The sequence below is a fragment of the Penicillium alfredii genome (genome assembly GCF_028826965.1).
Source record: "Penicillium alfredii strain IBT 34128 chromosome Unknown utg000004l_segment0_segment0, whole genome shotgun sequence".
Lineage (NCBI taxonomy): Eukaryota > Fungi > Ascomycota > Eurotiomycetes > Eurotiales > Aspergillaceae > Penicillium > Penicillium alfredii.
In genome coordinates, this window is record NW_026622701.1 from 733,079 (window position 1) to 759,659 (window position 26,581).

Consider the following 26,581-nt stretch of genomic DNA (forward strand, 5'->3'; position numbering starts at 1 on the left):
AAGTGGGTCAATTTTTGGGGGTCGAAACTTTTGCTGTGTCACTGTACGTTAACCGGCCTCTTTCCAGAGCGAGGGTCCGTAATAAATGGTAATTTATGAAAGAGGTGGATTATCTGCTAAAGTACGTACTTGGCAGTCTTATTAGCAACCTTAAAATTCAAATGTTAATCGGAATCAGCCGCCGGTATAGCCACCATCACGCTATGCCCTAGCTCTGTCTCGTAAGGTAATACTTCCTCCAGATACAGCCCCGCGGATCGGAACAGATGTTCGAATTGCTCTCGTGTACGTTCCTGTGCTGCCAAGCACGCCATCATTGCAATGTCCAGATCCACGAAGCTCCGGGGCGCCCCGGTGGCCGGACGAACCAACTCGTCAACCAGGAGAACTGAATCAGCGCCCATGGCCACGCGTTGGAGTTGCAGCAACTTGATACACTGATCGTCGGGGTAGTCATGCAGCACGTTCCGAAGATAGTAAAAGGAGGCACCCGTGACAGGTTGCGGGGTCCAGAAGTCGTGCGCGAGACGCTCAACCCGGGGGTGCAGCAGAGCGTTAGCGATAACGGGAGCGAGATCTTCGAGCACTACACGCCCAACAAGCTGGGGAAGTCGTTTCACGAGTGCCACACACTGGTGGCCTACACTGCCCCCAACATCCACAAAGAGGGGTGCCTCGGTGTGGGCCGCTTTGACCAGCCGCTCTAGGGGGAAAGTATCCAGCCAGGTGCGCTGGCCCTTGCGCTGCGCCGCCATCCACGCGCTAAAGTCTGCAAAGTAGCCTGGTTGAGTCGTGAACCAGGTAAAGACGGTCTGGTCCGTGTGGTGGACCCGTTGGAATGCCGTGTGCTTATGGTCTGAGGGGTTCTGATACTTGCCGGCTGCAAGGAAATCCGGAAGATCTACCCAAGCGGGCAGCTGGATGTCGAAGCTAGACGGGGGTTAGTCGTGCGATACATTGGCCCACGGACCTCCCATGAAGTTCACTGACTGGTGCTTGATTCCTGCTGCAAACCCGGGCACAGTGAGCGTCTGCGTGACTGGGGTGGCCTCGAACTGGTCGACGCCCGTTTCGGAAACGAGGTTAAAGGCGGCAAGATAGCGAAGGATACGACCCAACAGCACATCCTGTGCCCCAGTTTTCTGGGCCAGCTCTTGGACGCTCATGGACCGCCCTTGCGAGACGAGAGTCTCAAAGAGCTTCAGGTCAACGGCGATTTTGGTCATGAACAATTGCAATGGCTATAGCGTCATGTTAGAAATATTAGGCCAATCTGAAATATGGCACCTACTATGAAGGAGATCCGGTGAACGGTGTCCAGAGGGCGTTCCACGGCAACCTGGGCAGAGGAAAGCGCCTCGGACAGCTGGGTGCGAAGTTTGTCATCCTCAGGTGGCTGTTGGGTCAGCTCTCTGAGGCTGGCGAGGAGGCTCTGTATTTTGGCTGTAGACATGGTTTGCAATATCGCTAGAGAGGGCAAGAACTTTTTGTGGTGATATAAGGAGATCTGTAGGGAAACGCACGCTGTCTTAAAACCGCCCAAAGGAAGTACCTAGGGAGACCTAAGTGGATAAACTGGCATGTACACTGCATGTTGCGAGTCAAAATATGAGGAAGGAAACCCTAAATTCCGGTAAAGCTGGAGATTTTCTGTCTCGCGTGAATTCAAAAGAAATTTAACGTAGTATATTTCTTACCTTAATTAGAAGGAGTTTCTATGTTCTAGAATAGCTGTCTGTATTTCCAGAATCTTTAGATCTTTTCTTGGGCTATACAATAATGTGCTCGAGCTAAGTAATTCATGATAGGCTTTTGCATGGAAATGCATAGGTAATATTGAAATGTTTTACAGTTATGTAATATTCATCCTTGATTTCAAGACTATCCTGTGAAACAAAAATATTCAACGTTCTAACCCATTCAAGCTTGGAAAGCTAATTGTCTGCTAAAATCGCACTTCTTTTCTCCATTAAGCTGACTTGGAGTTTAAACCTACATATATCAGGATCAAGGCTTGATAACAAGCTGCGCTCTCAATTGGATATATTTCAAGCAAGTTATCTGACCATGTCAGCCTAGGAGAGTAGCGAGGATCGACCAATAACCAATGGTTCGGGACATTCCTACAGACCGACTTGACGCAATAGTTTCCAAGGTTCACACGTGCGTGCATTGCACACTGGCTGACTTCTTATTACTGAAAGAAACTTACCAAGTCGAGAGAACAAGACCGTCACTAGCACGATTAGGCGTGTGGCACATATACACTGGCAGGTAATTCATCCGTGAACTCAGGTTGTCCTGTATCCATCCTAGGATCCAGTAGAAACATTTAAAGTCCCGGATGGTTCTTTTGCAATTTACGTGTTTATATGGATTTGTCGGGCCAGTATATCTATAGTTTTTGTGAGCCTTACTAGTTCGTTCTTATTCAAATGCTAACGATATATACAAATTACTCTAAAATCAGTCGCTGTTCAATTTCCAGGTTCCCCTGGTATGTGGAAATTGCCCCCTCTGAAACTTATCCCACGCCTTGCGTGCCTCCTCAAAGGCATCGTAGCCAAACGCCCACTCCGTGAGGGCCGGATCCGCCAAGACGTTGGGGTACCCATCGTAGGGCTCGTACTCACGTAGCTGGCGGTCCCGTTCGCGCTGCAGGGCACCATCCGGCATGGACCAGATGTCGCGTGCCATGCCAACACGGCAATTCATCTCCACCGCTCGAGGCTTGCGGATGGTCTCGAAGACGGTCAGGATATCAGGAATCTGCGACTTGTCCTTCATGGAACCGAAGAGGACACTCAGCGTCGCCGCATCTTCGACGGCCAGAGCTGCGCCCTGGGCGAGATAAGGTAGGATTGCGTGCGCGGCATCTCCCATTAGCGCGATGTTACCTGATTCCCCTGTCCACTGGGTCGCCATATCGGTGTGGAGCAGGGTCCAGCGGGCACACGTCGTGGTCAAGCTTAGCAGACGATGATACAGGGGGTCCCATCCCTCGAACTCGTTGGCGACGTCGGCCTGGGGAATGGGCCTGGGTGCAAACTCGACTATCGCATCTAGGGGGTGGACATGGGTGATGACAATGTTCAGGAGCCCGCCTCGCTTGAGCGGGTAAGTCAGCGCGTTGCCCTGCGGGCCGATCCACCAATTGATTCCCTTCTCCAGTTCTTTCAGTTCCTCGTCTCCCTGCAGGGTTTGAAGGGGCACCGTCGCGCGAAAGACGTGGTCGCCGCTATCTCTCCAGCGAAATTCTTGGCCTAGCAGCGAGGTGCGCACGCGAGAGCGCTCGCCATCCGCGCCCAGAACCACGTCTGCGACTAGTTCCTCTCCACTGGCGAGCTGGACGAAAGCCTCGCCCGGGATGCCGCGCACACCGGTGACCTCCCTCTTGAACTCGATTACCGCGCCTTCACGCTCCGCGGCAGCGGCCAGCATATGTTGAAGATCGACGCGGTGGACGACAAAGTAGGGAAGGCCGAATTTATCCCGACAAGTGCCGTCCAGAGGCATGGTTGACAATACCTCACCGTCGCGGTAGGAACGCATCTTGTTCTCCTGGGGGCAGATGCCGATCTTGTGCACTTCATCCAGAAGACCCCATTCTCTGAAGACACGGCCTGAATTCGGCGGGACTTTGATGCCGGCTCCGATCTGCAGTTGAATGGTTCAATGTTAGACTGGTCTGTCTTACAGAGGAGGGAGGGTAGAGCAGACTTCTCCAAGAGCAGGCGCTTTCTCCAGGACAGTGACCTGGTGGTCAGCGCGTCGCAGTCCAATGGCAGTTGCGAGGCCGCCTAAGCCAGCGCCGACGATGATTATCGAGACACTTGGAGGCATCTTTGTATGTGACTCCACCTTGAAATGGGACACTAGATAGAAAATCTATTCAACTTTGGAATTTATGGAGTACGTGTACGTCAATGGTCACTTCCTACATGGGAGTTGAGGTGCGGATACGCTTGGGCCTGAATCCCATGTCAAATAATGCGATATGCATTCTAGGCTCCAGAAGGTCTGATGGAAGTATCTGCATAGCAGCAATCATGCAAGGCAGGCTGGACTAGGTATACGAATGATCATCATCCACCTTGAATAGGAAGGTTTGCTAATACCTTCTGACATTTATATATCCATTATTCCTAGAAAAGATATGTCCGCATATTACCATGAGTACTCGTTTTATATATGTCGATTATTTCCTGGAAAAGATATATCTGCATTTCACAATCACTGTGATGCTGATCGACACACTTAGACCCACCCCGCCTCACAGATAACGCACAACGAGAACGTAGCCATCAAGCACATAGTAATTGAACCAAACCATAGGTGGCATGTCAGGGTTCGTGAGCAGAGCCTCTGACATTGCAATCGATGTACCTAGCAAAGTATCATTTGAAGACAAAGAGACTACTAAAGTTTATTCCTATTTCTTCGGTTTTAACCGTGTTCCTCCGGGTATCACATTTTACTTTTCTTTCGAACATGCTTCTCCAAATACTTCGCCGTCCAGAATCCCAAACTCATCAACAGTGATATTCTCGAAGAGCTAAGTAGCTACAAGGACATAGATATCGCAAACAAAAATTTAAGGTGACACAAGATACTGCAATAGGTAAGGTGGAAGGGACTTGATCAAGTATTGCTCATATGTTCGCTTAAGGCCCCAAGAGGTTAAATAGACATTCGACTCCCTCATCCATACATCCGTTTTCTGATGCACTAATCCATGCACGAGCCACATAAGCACAGCTGTCCAAGGCTTTCTTCATTTTCTTCCGATAACCCCTCCAAGTTTTGATTTAGCGAGATTTCACAGCCGTTATCCCGATGCTCTTGGGAAATTGATCCTTCAAGATTTGCCTATGGTGATTCGCCAAATCAAGGATCTTGATTCGGCTATCGTCCGTATGGAATATGACTTCCACAATAAACAGCCTATTAAAGATAAGAGTTGTTCTTCCCTCCTCCTTTTTCTTTCCGTAGATTTCAACTCCCTTTTTTATTTCCAACTAGTTTTATTTACTATATCTACAGGTGCCCGAGCCTATTATATACACTTAACTCTATACAACTAGTCGGATGATATCTATAAAACCATACTCACGCGACTAAAGAAGGCCATGAAGCCTAGGTATAGCAGACTACTACCCAATGAGAATATTGTGCCGCAGATTGGAGCTCACTGGGAGACTACTGGACTTGATATGATGATGCTGACCCTATTCTCCTCCGAAAAGCGGACCAGTAAGGCATAGTACGATTTTGTTAAGAGAGCGGGTCTCACGGTTGTTAAAATCTGGAGCTCTGGCATGGGAGTGGAAAGCGTGATTGGGTGCGAGCTAGCCTAGGGTGTAACGAAAGGCATGATGCAAGTCACTTAAGTGATTTTTTTTTAATGTGGTTCTTGATTGAGGATAAACAGGCAGTGGCCGGGTATGGGGCGCACCCCCCAGCGCACACCCCACAACAGGATTTCTTTATGGGAACCTGGGGGATTATTGTCCCGGCAATCGCGCCTAAGCTTTTATTCATGATGGATTGGGTATGTCAGTCAACGTGACATATGCATTCAAGCTACATCATCCTACAGTGCATCTTTAGAAGGTGTGTTACACTACATAGAGTTTCCCTTTTGATGTGAGCCCTTCGAAGTTTGTATATGTTGGGACTGGGGTTCTGCCAGTCTTTCTCCATTGCCTACCTGACCGCCGCCTGTAGCGGAGCTGTAGGTCGCAGATAGTTTCGATTCTCTTCTTTTCTCCTATAGACCCTATAGATAGATAATTTGATTCTCGCACTCTCTTCTACTCCCTTTCTTTAGTACTTCTACTCTCCCTAGCTTCCTCTAATACTCCCTAAGAGGTTATAAGCCCGGCTATATACTAAATCTAGGCGAAAGGCCTATTTCGTTAATATAGCTAAGTAGTAGAATTATCTAAGGATTTAATACCCGATTTAATTTAACAAATTAGAGAGTAATATTTTAATTATATCTAATCTCTCTTTCTTCTCTAATTAACGCATTTTAATATCTTTTTTAAACTATTATATATAATATAGGTTCGATATTTTTTATTAATTTTGATACTAATTTTAACGACTAGGACTAATAGAGTAAAAGAAGTATTAAAAAATATATATCTAATTAATAAGGATATTTATTAAAGATTTAATTACTCTCCCCTAACTCTATAAACCCTTATAGAATATAGATAATTTTAACGAGTAGTTAAAATAAATCACTATTATATTAATTAATGTTAGATTAGAGAAACTAATCGACTCCGGAATCCTTTATCTATTTATAGGAGATCTTTATAGCAAAAAATAGATAAAGACCTTAATCTAAATAGCTATATAGTTACCTAATAATATAGTTATATAATTTATATTAATAATTTAAAATCGCAGTTTTCTAGTTTAATTTACTAATATCTTTATAAAGATAGTAAAGGACTCTTTATAAAAAATAGATAAGATCGCTATCTAATATATTTTATATAATATTTATTACTCTATCTATTCTAACTTAGATCGCCTAAAATATATATTAAAACGATAGAGTAAGGGATAGCCTATTATTCTAAAACTAAAATATCTATATACCTGTAAAGGGTCTACCAAGATGGTAAGGCATGAGGTTATTCCTAACTGACGGAAGGGGGTGAATCAGGTGATATTATATGATCCTGAAGGAAGTCAGAACTCGTTACTTGATCCACTCTACAGTAGAATGATCACGATACATAATAGAGACCCAGTCGTTTATATTATTAATAATACGTGGAGTTACGAAGATATTATATAATAAATTGATACTCTCGTATCTAGCTAATAGGACAAGATTTAGTCTTAATAGTAATAAAGATATACTGCTTTCCCTACCCCTTCCCCTTATTTCTTTACCTGATCAATAGGCCTTATACCCTACCAAGTATATTCTTTACAATACCCCTATATTATTATTTCTTTAATAATCGCTTAGATAAAATAAGAGCTATAAGGTATTATTAGTAAAAAGTCTTATAAATTTAATAATAAGAAGGATTTTAATAATCTTTATAATAATTTTCTTAAAAGACTAGTGTTACAAACCAAGCCACCTCACTTGCGCCAGCAGGGGTACAAGAGAAAACCAGAGCCAACCAACCCCGCGGTGATGATGCAGGACAACAGGGGTATGGGTCACGTGATAATATACCGCGATCTATTGCTAAGGAATGGTATATCGGATAGTATATCGATGGGACTACTACATGCCCGTATATAGTATACTATAAACGGGGGCATAGAATACTCGGCGAAGGATATATAAGGACACTCATTCATCGCGTATCTAGCTCTTCGTGTTCAACTCATATTATCAACCTTAGTTATAAGTTTAACTTAGATTATCTCGTTTATACTGTGATCCTCTCAAGATAACCCCTCTAGTGGTAAAGCACCCTCGGTACTTCTATCACTAAGCACCCCTTACCTTGACCGTTCCTCGATACCTCAATAGACCCGAGCCTATATAAGGCTTAACTAACAAGGCAATAGTACAGTTACGAGGCCAGATATCGTTGATACTAAAAGACCCTTGGCCTTCTAGTATAACTAGAAAGACCCACGTATCTTAGTATCTTAAGAGAAGTATACCTTCAGGTTCTAGCTAATATCTATAGGTAACTAATACGTAATACTTTAAACGCCTATCTTAAATCATAATATACGAGATATTAACGCTTCGACAACTATAGCCGGTAACAATAACGCTAGTAACCTTTCGCGTGGTTCCGCGAGCTAATCTACTCCGACCAACGCGTAACTCATAGATATAATTAATTAGCTCTAAAAGCAATTTATCTAGGAGAGAACTAGACCTATAGCGTCTATAAAACTACCGAAACCTAACTTCTTCGATAGAACTCGATCTAAGCTTCGAGGATTCCTAACCTAGATAGATATATAGTTACGTATTATTAACTATATAGAAGAAGCGGATAAGGTTATCTACGTTTCAACCTATCTTCGAGGATAAGCCTTTAATTGGTTCGAGCCCTATATCAGAGAGTTCAACGAGAAAAGATAACTAGATTAAGGAGACGTGATTTAGGCGATTTTCTAATCGTATACTAACTTTAAAAGAAAACTCGAATAGATATTCGGGGATATTAATACGCAACGGACCGTAGAGCGACGATTTAAATAAATCCGATAAACTAGTTTAGCCAGTATTTACGCCGCTAAGTTCTAGTAGATTATCTCGTATCTTAATTACGATAACGATATATATATTTAGCTATTCGAACGAGGACTTAAGGAAGAAATTAAAGACGAACTTATAAGAATTAATCGACTAATTAACCTATCTTAGATAATCGAGATAGCAGTTAAATTCGATAACTAGCTTTACGAGCGTAGATAATAACGACGTGAAATATAATAGAATAGCACTAGATATATCCTACGAGGATTCCGCCGCTACAACGATAGGCGAGGGCAAAGGTAGCAACTAGTAAGGGAATTATATAATAATAACCTTTATAGACTAAGACCTATAGAGCTCGACGTAGCGAGACTTCCGACTAAAGAATAAGAAGAACGCAAAAGAAAGAATCTTTACTTCTATTATAGTAAGCTAGGCCACTAGATCAAGGATTACCACAAGAAAATATTAGATAATAGTAATCGGCGATAGTAACTACGAGCCATATAGGATAGAGGAGCTTATAATACTACCAGAGTACTAGCTTAGTAACTCTACGTAACGAACGACGACCGTTAGGATAAAGAATCCCTTAGCGAAGACCCTAAAATAACTAGATATAACTCGAACCTAAGTACTACGTAAACACTGGTTCTAAGACGCGAAGACGTATTCGTGATACGTAAAAAGTTTACTAACGACGGTATACCTAACTAAAGAGAGTTAGAAGGTTTTCCAGAAATTAATTAGGAAACAGTTAAGAGTTAAGGATAGACCTAGAATAGTCCCTAGGAGAACGATAACTCGTTAGATCTATCAGAAGAATCCTTTAGCTAGGGATATAGTATTTTGGAAACACCGGTCGAAATTCTAGTAACGCCTAAACCTTAGGAGACTTCTTAGGAGACTCCGGAATCGCCTTAAGAAGACCCCTAGAAAAGCGAAGACTCGCTTAAGGAGATATAGTAACTCCGATAGATAGGAAACGTTAATAAATATAATAAGGACTTTCAACGACTAATAGCTCGACTCGACAAAAAATTCGGATGCCTTTATCTAAACCCACGGTGTGTATATAAAAGACACGTATAATACCTAGATTACTAGGATATATCGATACTTATATACTACGATGATACTTACTTAATTCACTACTAAAGCAAACTCGATTATAGTATCGAGCCACGACCCTTAAATTAGATAAGGAAACCTCGATAGAAACCAGAGTTCACCGGAATATAGATTAACGGACAAAAGATCTACGAGTAAGGCGCTAATAACCAGTTGGAAGAGCGGCAATAGATAGCGGTAATAATATAGGGAAGATATATAAAGCTTAATATTAGTATCCTTTTTTAAGCGACTAAAGCGATACTTAATTTGGGAGCTATAGGCAATTTTATAAACCCCCGATACTAGTAATAGATATAAATTTAGGGCTACGCGAAGCCACGACTAATACCGATTTAAGGACTTAACGGAGAAAGCCTAGGACTAGGAATTACGTACGAGAGCAGAAATATTCCGATAATAATCTACGAGTATTTTAAATTAATCAACTTCGATATTACTAAACTAGGGGAATATAATATAGTTCTTAGAGTATCTTAGTTACGGAAGTATAATCCGATAATTAATTAATAGATAGGAAAAATTGAATTCAATAGATACCTATACAAAGAGATATATAAAACCTAGACCACGAAGAATCTAACGACACGATTAAAGGAACCGAGTTATAGGGAGACTAGTATCTAACAGAGTTCCTATAAGGAAGAACCTAAAGGAAGCTCTCGGCCCTAAGGCGAGGCTATTTTACTAATCGACGTATACCACGATATATAGGGTCCCTACGAAGGAGAATTTAAAAAGAGTCCTATAGGTAAGATTATAGGATAACACTAGAAAAATAAAATATAGATATACGATATTAGCGTTATCACGATAACCGAACAATCACTAGATATAACAGACAATAAACTACGAGACTATATTATAATCGGGCACGAAACGAAGTAGATCTATGCTATTAACGAGAAACCACGAATTCCGAAAGAATATCAAGACTTCGAGGATATTTTTACGAAACTAGTAGACGGGGTATTACTAGAGCACAGTCTATTTAACCACGAAATTAATATAGTAGAAGGTAAGGAATCTACTATTAAGCTAATTTACTAGCTATCCGAGAAAGAGTCTTAGGTACTAAGAGAATATATTAACGAAAACCTAAAGAAAGGTTATATATATAAATCAACTTCACTAATAGGATACCCGATCCTATTTATTCTAAAAAAGGATAGAAGTCTATATCTTTACGTGGATTATCGATATTTAAATTCGATTACTATCAAAGACCGATATCTATTACTTTTAATTCACGAGATCTAAGATCGGATTTAGGGAGCAAAATACTTCACGAAATACGATATTACCGACGTGTATTATCGTATCAGGATTAGTGTAGGCCACAAGTAGAAAATGGTATTTAGGACTAAGTTCGGATACTTCAAATATATAGTTATGCCCTTCAGCCTTACTAACGTACTAGTATCTTTTTAGCGATTTATCTATACTATATTAGACGAATACCTCGATATCTTTATTATAGTCTATTTAGATAATATCTTAGTATTCTCTAAGACCCTCGAAGACTACGTCAAATATAATAAGAAAGTGCTTTAGAAGCTTAGAGAAGCTAAAGTATTTCTTAAACTCAAGAAATACAAATTCTATATCCAGGAAACAGGATTCCTAGAATATATTATTAGTACTAAAGGGTTTAATATAGAAAAAGAGAAAATTAAAAGTATTCACGAATAGCTAACGCCACATAATATTAAGAACGTCTAGAAGTTTCTTAGACTCGCTAACTACTATCGACGAATAATCCTAAGCTATATATATATCGTAATAGGACTCTATCGATTCACAAAAAAAGAAGAAAACTTCGTATAGAACGACGTAGTAGAAAAATCGTTCTAAGACCTTAAAGAACTCTTTAAGGAAGACGCGATCCTCGTAGTATTTAACTACGAGAAGCTAGTCATAATTAAAACGGATATATTAGACTACGTATTAGACGCACGATTAACCTAACTAGGCGATAACGACAAGCCTCGACTAATCGTATTTTAGTTAAGGAAGATAATCGTAACAGAGCTTAACTACAATATTCACGATAAGGAATTATTGGCTATAGTGTTAGTATTCTAAGTCTAGAGACTATATCTGGAAGGAGCTAAATATATAGTTATAATTAAAATAGATCACAAAAACCTCACGTTCTTTATAATAACTAAAGTATTTACTCGACGACAAACATAATAGACTAAAATCCTCGCGTAATATAATTTTAGAATTATTTACTATAAAAAAATAAAGAACAACTAAACCAACGTATTAAGCCGGCGACCGGATTACGAGCTTAACACTAAAGTAGTAGACCTAGCGATCCTTAGATAGAACAAGGATAGATTAATCGGCTATAATAGATAAATCCTTGTAGTAACCACTAAACTCGAGGACAATAAGCTATTAAAATAGCTCCGAGAAACTACTATTAATAACTAAGTAATATAAGATTTACTTAAGGATTTAGCAGAAAACGACAAGTTAACAATAGATAAAACCGGACTTATATATATATATAGATTAATATATATTCTAATATTACTACGAGAAGAAGTTATTAAACGTTACCACAATATACCTATATACGGGTATATAGGAACCGAAAAAACTATAGAATAGATCTTACGTAATTTCTACTTTCCGAATATAAGACGAAAAATCATATATTACACTCGATAATACAATATATATCAACGAAATAAACTAACAAGATATACGTAATATAGAAGATTATAATCCGCAGAAACCCCTATAAGACCTTAGGAATAGATCACTATAGACTTTATCACGAAGCTACTAGACTCGGATAGATATAATATAATTATGGTTATAGTCGACAGACTAACTAAATACGCTTATATAATCCTAATAACTAAACGGATCAACGCGACCTAAATAGCGAATATACTACTTCACTATATCTTCGCGAACCATAGTATACTAAGTAAAATCACGTCCGACAGAGATAAGCTATTTATATCGAATATATAGTAATCATTCGCGGACCTTATAGATATTAAGCATAGACTCTCTACCGTATACCACCCGTAGACTAACGGATAGATAGAAAGGGTCAACTAAACCCTCGAGTAATACCTAAGATACCACGTTAACTATCAGTAGAATAACTAGATAGGATTACTACTAATAACACAACTCGCGTACAATAACGTAATAAACTCAACGACTAACGAGACGCTATTTTTCGCAAATTACGGGTATAATCCTATAATCATCAGCGAACTAATCGGTAAATAGATAATCGTAGAATTAGCTAACCTTTTAGCTATAGGACTTAAGCAGCTATATTTATAGCTATCTAGAGATATCGAATTTGTTAATCTCCGTATAAAAAAATATTACAACCGACGCCACTAGAAGGGACCTAACCTAAAAAAGGGGGAGAAAGTATATCTCCTACGTTAAAACATTAAGACTAAACGACCTAGCAACAAACTCGACTACTTAAGAATTAGACTATTCGCTGTTAAAGGAAAATAGGGACTAGTTATATATCTCTTAGATCTACCTAATAGTATACGACGTATTTATCTAGTCTTTTATATCTCGTTACTCGAACCCGCACCAGAAAACGCCGAACTCGTTACTAATATAGGGATCGAGGAAGAAACCGAAAACGAATATAAAGTTAAAAAAGTTCTGGATAATAAACGTATTAGCGGTAAACCTCATTACCTTATTAAATAGAAGAGGTATAATACCACTAAAAATATATAGGAACCTATTAAGTATCTAACGGGTTGCTCCTAGCTGGTTCGATAGTTCCACTAGTAGACAGATCGAAATTCCCTTCGGTAATCGCGGCCTCGATACTCCAGAAGCTAGAAGGTATCTAATCCAGAGACTAGGTTATCCTTATTAGACTAGTATCTCCCGACGTAGCAGCTAATTAACAAATCTCCTACTGCTCCGCTAGCCGATCAAAATCACGAAACTCCTCGGCGGTAAGGGGATCCTCTTTATTTAACCGATCTAATATCGACTAATCGTGATCTAATATCCGATCACCACGTTCTTTAAGAAATTGTTAATATTTTTGAAGGCGAAGGACCTTCGCTATCGCTTTATTTATCTTTTGCGAATACTAAAGAAATTGCTTTTAGGCCTCCTCGAGATCGGACGCTAACTTTTATTTATTTTATTATAGATCATCCCACTCCTTATCTATATAGAAACTCCTCTTACAAGTATACCCACGATAAGCATAAGTCGAACACTTTTTACTCTTCACGAAGAGATTTATAATATAATACTTCCCACGAACAAGACAATAATCGCACGGGAAATCTATAAGGCGACTAGTTCGTTTAATCCTATTACCTAAACGAGCGTTATCAGCGTATTTATTACGTTTCGGTTTAATGGTAATATAGGGGGACACGACGAGGCAATATCGTGAGAACGCACCTAAAGGGGATACCGAGAATTTAAAGGACTTTTCGAGGACAAAAATCTAGAAGAGAGGGAGATAATATTACAAACCAAGCCACCTTACTTACACTAGTAGAGGTACAAGAGAAAACCAGAGCTAACTAACCCCGCGGTGATGATATAGGATAATAGGGGTATAGGTTACGTGATAATATACCGCGATCTATTGCTAAGGAATAGTATATCGGATAGTATATCGATAGGACTACTATATACCCGTATATAGTATACTATAAACGGGGGTATAGAATACTCGGCGAAGGATATATAAGGATACTCGTTTATCGCGTATCTAGCTCTTCGCGTTTAACTCATATTATTAACCTTAGTTATAAGTTCAACTCAGATTGTCTCGTTTATACTATGATCCTCTCAAGATAACCCCTCTAATAGTGAAACACCCTCGGTACTTCTATTACTAAATACCCCTCACCTTAACCGTTCCTCGATACCTCAACAGACCTAAGCCTATATAAGGCCTAACTAATAAGACAATAGTACGGTTGCGAGGCTAGATATCGTTGATACTAAGAGACCCTTGGCCTTCTAGTATAACTAGAAAGACCCACGTGTCTTAGTATCTTGAGAGAAGTATACCTTCAGGTTCCAGCTAACATCCATAGGTGACCAGTGCGTAACAACTAGCTAGTATACATATAAAATAAGAGGTTAATTTCGTAAGAAATAGTAACTAAAAAGCGAATCGAATTAACTATAACTAGAACCTATCTAACTATAATATAAGTCTATCTAACTAGGATTCGATTAATAATAGAATAGATAAGAAGGGGTTTCTACTAAAAGAAATTAGTATTATAGACTAGATATATTAATTAAATAATACTAAAAAGTAATAAAATAAATAGGGTTACTATTTTTATTATAAATAAAAAGGTTATAGCCTATAACAATATTAGTATCTTTACCCTAAATAACGATTTATTAATTACATTCCTAGAGATAATATCTAGATTAGCTATAAGCCTTCTTAGATTTTTTATTGATAGGTTTAATAATCTTAGAAGGAGAATAAAGACTTTTAACTAAAGGATATTATTATAAATATATTATATTATAATAGAATAGCTATTGAAATAAAGCTAATTAAAATAATTTGTAAAATAAAACCGATGAGTAAAGAAGATACTAATTAGATTGCTAATATTAGTATTTCTTACTATATCTATAGAGATACTATATATCTTATCGATTTTAAACCTTATTAACGTTATAAGACCCTTTATTTCTAACGAATAGTAAAAAGGAATAACGCGATTACTATAGAGACTAAAACTACTTATATTAGCCTGTTTTAGAATAATAGATTAGTTAATTATATTATTTTTCTTCATATCTATAATCTAGAATATAAATATAATTTATAGGTTACTAGTAAAGCGAGTTAGAAGGACTATATGAACTATAATAATATAGATTTAATATTATATAATCTATCAGATAACTAAATGTTATTAGCTATATAAAATAAATTAATATCTTAAAAAAGAGAACTAATTAGAAGGATTTAATTAATATTAATATCGCTAACAGCGAGATATTAATTATAAGGTCTAAGGACTAGCTAAATTAAAGAAGATTATTTCTTATCATATTCGTTAGTAAATAGAGAAGGTACTTAATTTAGTATATATAGATATCTAATTCATTGAGCCTATCTCTTTCTTAGATTATTAATATATTTAGTTATTATTAATATAAAGGCCCTAATTACTCTCTAGACCAAAGTAGTTACTATAGTATACTATATCTTAAATAAGATATAAAAACTAGGCGAAAAGTAGGCCTTTATATAGATATAGGAAAAGAGTTTAGATTTATTAAGACTAATAGAGGTTAATTTAACCTTTCTATATAGCTAATATATAAAAGCTTATATTAATATCCTTTTTAAATAACGAATTAAATTAGCGAAGATAGAACTATATATTTAGATTAACTATCTTATTAGTATAAAAAAGATAATAGCTATATTTTCTAAATTTAGGACCTTAAAACTAGTAAATAATAATAGAATCTACTTCCTTATAAGAAGTAAAATCGTTATTAAGAGATCGTGAAGACCCTTCTATAATTATACCCCGTTATTTTATTTAGTTAATTTATTCTAAAAAAGAGGATTAGGAAATAAAAGGTATAAAATAGAAAGAGATAGGACTCTTAGTTATAACTAGTGTATTTTCCGTTAAAGATGTATTTAATATAGATAATTAATTTAGTATAGGCCTTATTATAATTAACAATACCCAAAAAAGTTCTATAATATTATTATCCTTTAGACCTATTTAAAAATAATAAGTAGTCCTAAAAGTAACAAATAGCTTTAGGTAATATAGAACTAATTATAGAAACTAGGGGTAATAAATACCTAGACCCTAATTAATATATTAAAGTATAATAGAATTTTGCTTACTAAATAGGTTTTTAATACTAAAAAGGATCGGAATACTAATATTACTAAATATTGTGTGTATTAGATTTTCTATAGTAACCGATAGCGATATAGGATTAATTTTAATATCTTATATACTCCTATTATTTTAGACTAGATATTTAAGCTATTCTTTTTATTAGCTATAGCGAAAGGATTTATAGTTTATTAATTTGATATAGTAGTGATATACCTTAATATAGTAATTAATAAGAGAATTATCTCTATAAAATAGCCTATAGGCTTTATACTATTAGTTAAAGGCGCCTGTATATTTGAAAAAGATAAGAATTATTTCATTTTAATATATATTAACGATCTTATTAAAGTATCTATCGAAACTAATATTAATAAATTTACCGCTGAATTTATATAATCCTTTAATATTAAGCTACTAGATAATCTAACTTACTTTCTTGGATATAATTTATTCTATTAAAATAGAACTAGGACTATCGAAGTAAATTAGGAAGCCTATGTAAAAAAGATATTAGTAGAGAGTAGCTTCGCTAATATAAAGGTAAATAAGCTATTAACATTAAGTAGTTATAAAGCCTTTATAATATTAGGCGAAAGTAATGAGAATAAGGCCTATTTAATATATATTAGAAAAATAAGCTAGTTATTAATAAAGACTCGTCTTAACCTCGCCCTAGTAGTTAATAAACTATAACAATGGACTATAGTATCTCGCGATAAAGACTTTATAGTTATTAAGGGTATATTTCGCTATCTACAAGATATAATAAGGCTTAGGATTACTCTAAATAGCTTTAGTAACAATAGTAAGAATAATTTATATAGTTATATTAATACTTTATATTAAGACTATATCGATAGCTATTTAATTAAAGGATAATATCTATCTCCTAGTAATTAATAAAGTAAAAAGTTATTATCTTTAATTTAACAATTATAGAACTATATATATTTAACTTAGTAATGAAAGAAACTATATTCCTTACTAAATTAGCTAAATCGATAAAACTATAAAATAAAAAGAAGATCTATATTAAAACTAATTCTAATAAGTAGCAATAATAACATCACTAATAAATTAACTAAACCCCTCGCTGTTACTAAATTTAATAAGTTCTAAATATCTCTAAGCCCTATTAAACCTCTAATAGTACTAAATAACGAAATTAGGATCTATTAGTATAAAAAACGATAAAAACGATAATACTAATTAACGAAATTAGCCTACTAGATTATATAAGTAATTACTAATATATTCTAATGCTCTGATTAGCTACAAGAATCAGAGGCTAATTGATTTTCTCTCTCTTATGCTCCCTTTCCTCAACAGTTCTGCTCTCCCCAGCTTCCCCTAATGCTCCCTGAGAGTATATGCGTAGACCTTTATCTGCCAATACACATGGCACGGGATAGGCGTGGCCCTGACCGTATAGTAAGCTATGATCAACCTTCCCAGGTTCGTATTGTCCATCTCTTCTGTTGGTGACTATTTTCAGTATAAGTTTGTGTCATATCTTGGAAGGTTGCATACGTAGTATAAGCAAGCCTCCAGAATTGGAAACGTAGTTGGAACCAATATCCTTGGTATTAATGTAAGTGTCTGTTGAGACGATGACAATTTGAGGTAGTGAGGTGTTAGAGTTTGATTTGAATAAGTATGCGTAATCCAAGTGCACAATAGTAGCAGATTAACGATCCATGGACGCACTATCCCCGAACCCTTTCTGAAGTGTCCGTGTTGCCTTGTACCCACTGTTTTTATGCCTGACCGCTATGTCTAATAGCAAAATTGACTCATTGGTACCGTTTATCGGTGCGTACGGTAACTACGACGTCTTGCTCATCGGCTCCCTTGACTGTGTCCAAGTCCACTCTTAGAGCAGTTCTGGATCCGTGCTTCCGGCTGCAGGTCATTAATCATCAGGTCGTCTTTATCTTGTCGAACGAGAAGCTTCACATCAAACGTGAGCCACTTGACTTGACACTTCACCCAGTTTACCCTCTGTTAAAGTGCAAACAGACAGAACAGAGAGAAAGAGAGAGAAAGAGTGGAGTCTACACGGACAGATATCCCATCACGTTGAATGCAATAGTAATTCCCGCTTCTGGTCATGTGCATAAGCGATCCATGCCGCTTTTCTGTCCAGTCTCGCGTACCTTGACGTTGTCCGTTCATCCAATATTACGAGTTGCTGATAGTCTTTACTGCCTCCGGCATGCAGAATAATATTATCCATTAACACATTGTTGATATGATCAAGTGGTGCCCGGTAGTGTGTAATTAGTATTCTTTTCCAGAATAAGCGCTGTACATATGCACATGTGTACGGAGATGAGCGGGTCAATTGACCCCAGGCGATCCAAATATTTCAGTCTCGCACTTCGCCCTCTCCTCTTCTTTTCCTCGTTTCCCACCCGTGCCCGAAGACTACTGAAAATGGCACTCTCATCTCAGGCCCTCAATAGCAGCTCCAATGGCAAGCCTACCGCAGATGGTCCTCCTGCACACAATGATTGCCCCTTCAGTCTCTTCAACTCAGCTAGCTGGGTACCATACATGCAGCTGATGCGCCTGGACCGGCTCGCAGGGTTCACCGGCTACTACATGCCCTCTATTATGGGGCTGGTATACGCTGCCAGCCTGGTAGGCCTGGAGGCAGTGTCCGTAGCGCAGCTAGGCGGCTGGGCGGTCTTCTACTTCGTCGTGAACATCTTCGTCCGCGGCGCAGCCTGCACCTGGAACGACAACATCGACCAAGAATACGACCGCCAGGTCGATCGCTGCCGCGGGCGCCCCATTGCGCGTGGGGCTGTCTCCACGCGGCAGGGGCACATCTTCTTGGCTCTGCAGCTAGCAATCCTGGGCGCTCTCTTCTACCCGCTACCTTCTCCCTGCGGCTCCTACGCCATCGCCATGGGCGCACTGTACGGTCTGTACCCCTTCTGCAAGCGCTTCACCCACTACCCGCAGGCCATCCTGGGTGTGCCCCTGTCCCTGGCCATCGTGATCTCGGCCTATGCACTCCCTGTGGCTGTCGCGGATCCGTTCCTGGATGATAAGCGCACGGCTGCGACGCTGGCGCTGGCGGTTGTGGAGATCCTTTGGACGATGATTTATGATACTATCTATGCGCACCAGGACTTGCAGGATGATATCCGTGCTGGTGTTAAGTCCATGGCTGTTCGCTTCCGCCACTACACTAAGACGCTGTGCTCAGTTTTGGGCGTTGCGCAGGTGGTTCTGCTGGCGCAGGTGGGTGTTTGGACGGAGATGCACCCAGTTTATTTTGTTATCGGTGTGGCGGGCTCGGCGGTTGCGTTGACTGTGCTGCTTGTTACCGTTGATTTGACAGTGCCGGCTAGCTGTGCGCGGTTCTTCAAGCTGGGATTTTGCTTTGTGGGCGGATGTATGAATGGGGGCTTTCTGGCTACGTATTTGGTGAAGTGGTGGTTTGGGGCGGGGTGAAGGAGTTCCATATTATGGGTGGAGATTCGCATTATATGTGTGGAGAGGGGAGATGGGTAAGTGAGGGAAGTGGGTTTGTTGGGGGTTATCAATTGCATCGGTCGATTTGTGGGGGCTCAAACATTTGAAACGGGGATAGACTGGATAACGACCTGACTGATTTACGTTATTGATTATGTTACGACCGTTGTAAATATCTGTTAGCGAGATAGATACAGATTATGATTTTGATGAGATAGGAGAGGCATCTTTAGTGTAAAATTAAGATTCTCTTTTAACTCGAAGATCCATGGATTGATGCGGGGTAAGATCTATACAACCTTGGAAGGCTGGATGTATAGTATCATCCAATGATAGAGGTACGTACACTTGTGACACTATGCATGATGCACCTGTTGCAGCTTAGTTTCAGCCACATTTATTGACGGCCCCGGTGGCCTTCCCTGGCCCGGTACCTTAAATGCACGAGTTAGTTCCGTGCAACCTCTGCCTGCTTGGATGGACCATTATTCGGGCTTGCTATACTGCCCAGGTGACTTTTCCTTGACGGATCTTTGACAGTCGACTAATTTTATCGATGATCGTATGGTCAAGAATTAATAGAGATGTAGATTAATCCTGTTCAAGGGAAAAAGGTGTGGAGATTCCATGGTTAAAGTGATATGGCCAGGCAGTCTGTGCTCATCACTGCAACGACTCATAGATAGGAATCCGCCATGCCGTCATTTGTGCTTTTTAGTGTGAGTTGCATGCATGAAGACTGGATGTCCTCGTGCAGGGGCACATGGGGAGAGTTATCCCTCATGTGGTCGTGCTATGGCCTGCTATGTCACCCCCTGTAGCGAGGGCAAATGCATCGAAAACCCTCTCACTGAACATGAACCGACCTCACATGCTCTCGAAGTTCTTCATGTCCGCGTGAGTCGGTACTTCTTCCCCCGAAGTGGATGGTTCCACAATAACGCATGGTCAAGGCGTCGAGATGGGGTCAGTGCACGAGTGGAGAAGTTCAGTCTGACTCCCTACGTAGCATCACCTGGTATAGCTGATGTGTGTGATGTGATCCTGCGACAAGCAAGCAGGAGAATCGATGTGGAACGTTTTCTGAGTTCAATGTTGTACTTCTTGGCCCTTAATATGATGCGGTTGAAGCTGATACCTGATGGAGGGCTTAGGGGCTAACATAGGGAAGCTATCGGCAGAGACTACTGGTAAAGGTAAGCAGAAAACAGTCCCGTGCACACTTTGCGAATGGTTCAGTAGCCCTTTTGAATCTGACCCTAACGTAACCCACAAGCGAGCACCCCATCCAAAATCGCGTCGCCGACGCACACCCACTCTCTTTAATCACCCACCATGCCACCAATTCGCTCCCAATCAGCCAGAAAATCCACTGAGCAGGAGGGCAAGGTCTTCTTAGCTATTGAAGCTATTCAAAACACCCAATTCAATGTCTCTCGCTCTACCCTCCGCGATCGTCTCGCCGGCGCGACAAATCGGTCCAATATACGCGCCAATAGCCATAAATTGTCTAATTTAGAAGAGCAATCGCTTCTAAAATGGGTGGTTTCTATGGATTCGCGTGGCGCAGCGCCCCGGCAGTCTCATGTCCGAGATATGGCTAGACCTCGCCATAACCCACGGGTTATCAAACAAGACAAAGATAGGGAAGCCCATGACTTGCATATTTTATGCGGTTTTTAGCTGTATCTTTATGTTTTTGGCTTATATCAAATCCTATATACTCTACCCAAACCAAGGTTTTATCGAATGATATTGAATTAAACATATAAAAGGCTTATTTAAAATAAATATGGATTGTAAAATTATTGCTAACTAACTTTATATCTACCTAAAAAGTCTAGAACGCTTCCGAACTCTTCCTGATATATATTGCTAGATATCTAGTAAGGGTAAAGCCCTAGTATTATTCTTCTCTGGTTTAGAGATAATACTCTATTATCTCTTACCTAGGGTATATTTACTAGGGGCCTATATAGTAGACTAGGCCTAGTTAGGTATTATATTATCTTCTTTATCGTTGCTAATTAGATAAAGATTATTTAAGGGAAGCTTAGTATCTTTTTGTTCAAGAGATATTTATTAATAAATATAAGCTATTTTTTCTTAAACTTAAATCTTAAAATATATATAAATATTATTAGATCTTAGATTATTTTAGTATTTAGTAAGCCTTGACAATAGTGATAGATATTATAAGCTAAGTTAAAAAGACACTCTATACTAGTACTATTTATAAGTTAAAAAGAATATTATATATGAGGCTTATAAGTGTAGGAAACTTATACTAATAATCTTTCTATAATATATATAGAGTAATTATAAGTATACCTATTATTTATATTAATTCTAGATAATTAGAAAATTAGTATCTATATTTACTACTCTCTAAGTATTATATAAACTTATTGCTCTTGCTAGGTCTTAATAGACAAGATTTCTTTGGTGTAAGAAGTGTATTAAGCTTAGAGGAATATACTACTAATAAATAAATCTTTAATTATATCTAACTATCTAAGCTCTAATAGTTATATAACTTAAGGTAGTCTTAGAGTCTTTAGTAATATTAACTATACTAGTCATGATTAGACATGGACAGACCCGTCCCATGGGTCAAAGATCTTGACCCATGACCCAAACCCACGACCCATGGGTCGGGTCAATAAAATCCTGACCCGCCTATGGGTTGACCCGTAGGTTAACGGGTCAACCTATTTTTGACCTATTTTAGCATAAATTTCTTAATTAGGATAGATAATTTACTTACTTTTTTTAATAATACACTATTGTTAAATACTGTTTTTGTTCTAATATAACTTATAATTCTAACTCTTTATAAAAAGAATATTATATAGTAATAATATATTTAGAATATATAATATATTAATTTATTAATTTAATACTTTAAGGTAAGAATTATATTTTATAATAGGTAGATATAGGCAAAAGAAGATATTAGTTAACTATTTCTTATACTAAACCTAAAAATATATATTTAAAGTCTATAGTAGTACTTCTACTTTTTATATAAATAAACTATATATATTAGAAACAATAAAATAGATATAAATCTAATATCTAATATTTCTTTATTAATATATAAGTATATTATAGTCTTATTTATATAAAAGAATTATTTTAAATATTTTTTCTGAATTTATATAAAATAATAATATTGGCTGGTTAGGTTGAAATTTTTTAGGGATAAAAAGAAAAATCTTGGGGTATTACTCTTACCTAATTATTTAGGTCAACGGGTTAACCTATAGGTTGATCTATTAACCTATTTCTTACTATCTAATAAACTTTGTATATATTAATAGAGCCTATTCTGATTAGTTATAAAATTTAGTACTAGGATAGTGCTGAATTCTATCTACTAATAAGAAATAAGTATTAGACCTATATATTCCCCTAAATCTATAATAATTTATCTTAGATTATTTTTCTATATCTCGAGTCTCTCACTATAAAAAGGTTATATAGTCCCTTTTTTACTAGATATAATAAAATATATACCTTTTTATAGTAGTCTTTCTACCTTTATTAGAACTGGGGTTTTAATCTATCTACGCGATTACTTAAAACCCCGGTTTTAATCTATCTACGCGTTTATTTATAGCCCCGGTTCTAATATACCTACGTAAAAAGGTTGGCTGGTTAGATTGAAATTTTTAGGGGATAAAAATAAAAGTCTTAGGGTATTACTCTTACCTAATTATTTAGGTTAATAGATCAACCTATAGGTTAATCTATTAATCTATTTCTTACTATCTAATAAGCTTTATATATATTATAGTAGAGTATCTTTTAATTAGTTATAAAATTTAGTATTAGGATAGTGCTGAATCCTACCTACTAATAAGAAATAAGTATTAGACCTATATATTCCCCTGAATCTACGATGATTTACCTTAGATTATTTTTCTATATCTTAAATCCTTTATTTTAATATACTATTACTATATCTCTTCTATATCTTAGTTATCTACCTTATACCCTCCCTCTCTTATTAAGAGTAAGGGGTTTAAGTCATCTATTTTCTATTCTAATCAATTTCTCGATACTCTCTTAGAACCACTAAAAAGCCAGTAAACTAAGCAAAGCCTCCCTTCTATTATATCACTAATACTAAAACGATCCGATAATCGGAAAAAGACCTAGATGATTTTTAATAGTATAAATAAAGCAGAGTTTTTAAACTAGTAGCTTAATACCTAAATTAGTGGTTCTTATAATACTATAAAGAAGATAAACTAGAAGGGTCTATAATAGACTAATATATAGTTATATTTTGATCAAGTTATATATTTAGTGATAGGAGAGCTAAAACTCCTATATAAGCGATATAGTAAGATTATAAATTATCTAATCTATACTAAAAATAGGATAATAGGTCTCTAACGCTACTAGAATCAGAGTATATACTAGAAAAGCTAAAGTACTACTAAATATTTAATAATCTAATATCTTATAGAATATATAGTATATTATATAGCTATTATTTAATTTATAGACTAATCTTTCTTAGGCCAAGAACTCCCTTTAAATAGCCTAGCTAGTTATCTAAGAGTTATAGAAGTAATAGTTAATTACTATAATAACTACTTTATAGCTTCCTTTTTAAACTATTAAGTATCCCGAATTCTAAGCCCTTTTTCAAATAATCTAATTATTATTATTTATCCTTAGTTTCTCTTCCTATTAAACTATATAGCGTTAAATCTAAAGAATAACCTAAGATTAATAGAAAGATTTACTTTAGAAACTTCTATCTAAGGCTAAACTCTCTATTAGTCTTAACTATTAGATATTATTATTTTAATAAGTATTTATAGCTATCTCTAGCTATTTTATTAATATAGACTAGAATTATTAAGAGGTTTTACTTAGCTTCGAACCTATTTCTAGTATATACTCTAAGTAGAATCTTAATATAACCTTTCTTAATATCCTCTAGAAATATTAGATCGAAGACTAAATACTTATAGTAATAACTAATAATATATCGAATAACTCTACCTTTATTTTAAGTATCTAAGATTCTATTTAATTATTAGATATTAACTCTAAGGTAATAATTATTTAGGTTCTATATATTATGTATATAATTTAATTAAGTTTAAAACAACTATTTAGCTAGATAAAAGCGAACCCTTAGAACAAGGTAACTAAGACTATTTAGTCCGAGGAATATATCTAATACGCCTATCGAAAAGTACAAAAACGAGATATTATAATAACTCTTATAAAGATATATATCTATACTCCTTATTTATTAGTTAAAATACTAACCTACTTTATATTTTAGATTAGAAACCTTATAATCTTTATTAATATAAGCCCTTAACGTCGGGAGTCTTTCCTTAGTCTCTAGCCTAACCACCCTTAATTAGTTCTAATTTAAGATATCCGAACTAGATAGAATTTAACCTTTTTAATACTCCGATATATAAAATAGTTATAATTAGTCTTTAATTAATTTTACTCTAAATATAATTATCTTTATCTCAAAATCGATATAGATAAATAACGCTAGATCGACTATCTTCTTAATATTATTTAGCTATTTTTCTAATTCACTATAGTCCTTTTAAAAATAAAGGATATTACTATTTATACTATCTTTACTATCTATAATAAGCTATTTAATTATTTTAAGAGATTAATTAGATAGCTTAGTAGAAAGAAGATTAGATAGAAACAATAGATATATTAAGCCCTTAAATTAGCTAAGGATAAACTCTATAAGTATTACTCTATAATAGATAATAAAAAGCTTAGTAATATCTATACAATTAGTACTATCTTAGTCTTTTAATATAAGATTAAATTTTTTTAAACTAAAGACTAGGACTACTCTTAGATAGATTATAACGCCTAATACTAGCGAAGTCTTAAAAGTCGGCTTCTAAGCTACTAAGCTAGTAATATTCTAAACTCTTAATTACTATCTAAAATAAAATAGTCCTATTAAACTAACGAGCTTAATATATTTTTAATAGCTAATTCTTTTACCTTAAACTCCTAGTCTAAGATAATATAGTATATTAAAAAAGGTAAATTTCTATATATATCTTTATTAAAACTAAGGTTCTAAGTAATTACTTAAAACCCTAATTCTAATCTATTAAGTTTCTATCTTTTTACCCCTATTAGAACTAGGGTTTTAAGGCCTATCTTAGAACCCTAGTTTTAATAGAGGTATCGGTTCTAATCTATCTAAATATTATACTAATTATTATAATCCGCCCTCTATCTAGATACTATCCTAATCCTACTTTATTAGTTCTAGAAGGATTATTAGTATAAATTTCCTATATTTATAAGCCTCGTCTATAATCTTCTCTTAATCTTAGCTATTAACGTTAATATTAAGTAATTATTTAATTCCGCGTATAATATTTATTATTATCGACGAGAGGCGTTAAATATATCTACTATATAGGATCTAATAATATTTATATATATTACTAAATTTAAAGTCGAGAAGAAGCAGCTTATATTTATTTAAGAGCTTTAAGAGTAAGATAAATTAGAAATTATATAGAAGGAAAAAGAGACCTAAAAGACTTATAAAGAGATTATACTAATTAGTGATAATAAGAAGGAGGATACTATAGATCTAATAATTATAGTCGATATACCTTACTAATCGTAGCAAGAAAAGTTAAAGAGTAATTATAAAGATAATTATAGCCTCCCGCGGATTTCTAGTAGGGTTCGTAAACGCCTATAAGTACTTAATAATTATAAGCTTTAAAATTAAAATCGATTAATATTTAAAATAATATTCTCTAGAATTACTTTTTAAGAATTATTCTCCTAATTACTATAAAAAATTATTTAACTAAAACAAATATAATACCTAAAAATATAG

The 26,581-nt window shown here is 36.5% G+C and overlaps 3 protein-coding genes across 3 annotated transcripts; 1 reads left to right on the top strand and 2 right to left on the bottom strand.

The window, feature by feature from the left end:
- Nucleotides 1–164: 164 nt before the first annotated feature.
- On the bottom strand, nt 165–1,453 carry NUU61_001926 (uncharacterized protein; the record flags this gene model as incomplete). Its single annotated transcript, XM_056652508.1, has 3 exons — nt 165–930; nt 991–1,241; nt 1,292–1,453. 3 exons carry the CDS (start codon nt 1,451–1,453, stop codon nt 165–167), a joined length of 1,179 nt encoding a protein of 392 aa, XP_056513575.1.
- Nucleotides 1,454–2,466: 1,013 nt separating this feature from the next.
- NUU61_001927 (uncharacterized protein) lies at nt 2,467–3,843 on the bottom strand (the record flags this gene model as incomplete). The annotated part of the gene is made up of 2 exons (XM_056652509.1): nt 2,467–3,657; nt 3,721–3,843. 2 exons carry the CDS (start codon nt 3,841–3,843, stop codon nt 2,467–2,469), a joined length of 1,314 nt encoding a protein of 437 aa, XP_056513576.1.
- Nucleotides 3,844–18,651: 14,808 nt separating this feature from the next.
- Nucleotides 18,652–19,680, top strand: NUU61_001928 (4-hydroxybenzoate octaprenyltransferase; the record flags this gene model as incomplete). The annotated part of the gene is made up of 1 exon (XM_056652510.1): nt 18,652–19,680. One exon carries the CDS (start codon nt 18,652–18,654, stop codon nt 19,678–19,680), a length of 1,029 nt encoding a protein of 342 aa, XP_056513577.1.
- Nucleotides 19,681–26,581: the final 6,901 nt, after the last annotated feature.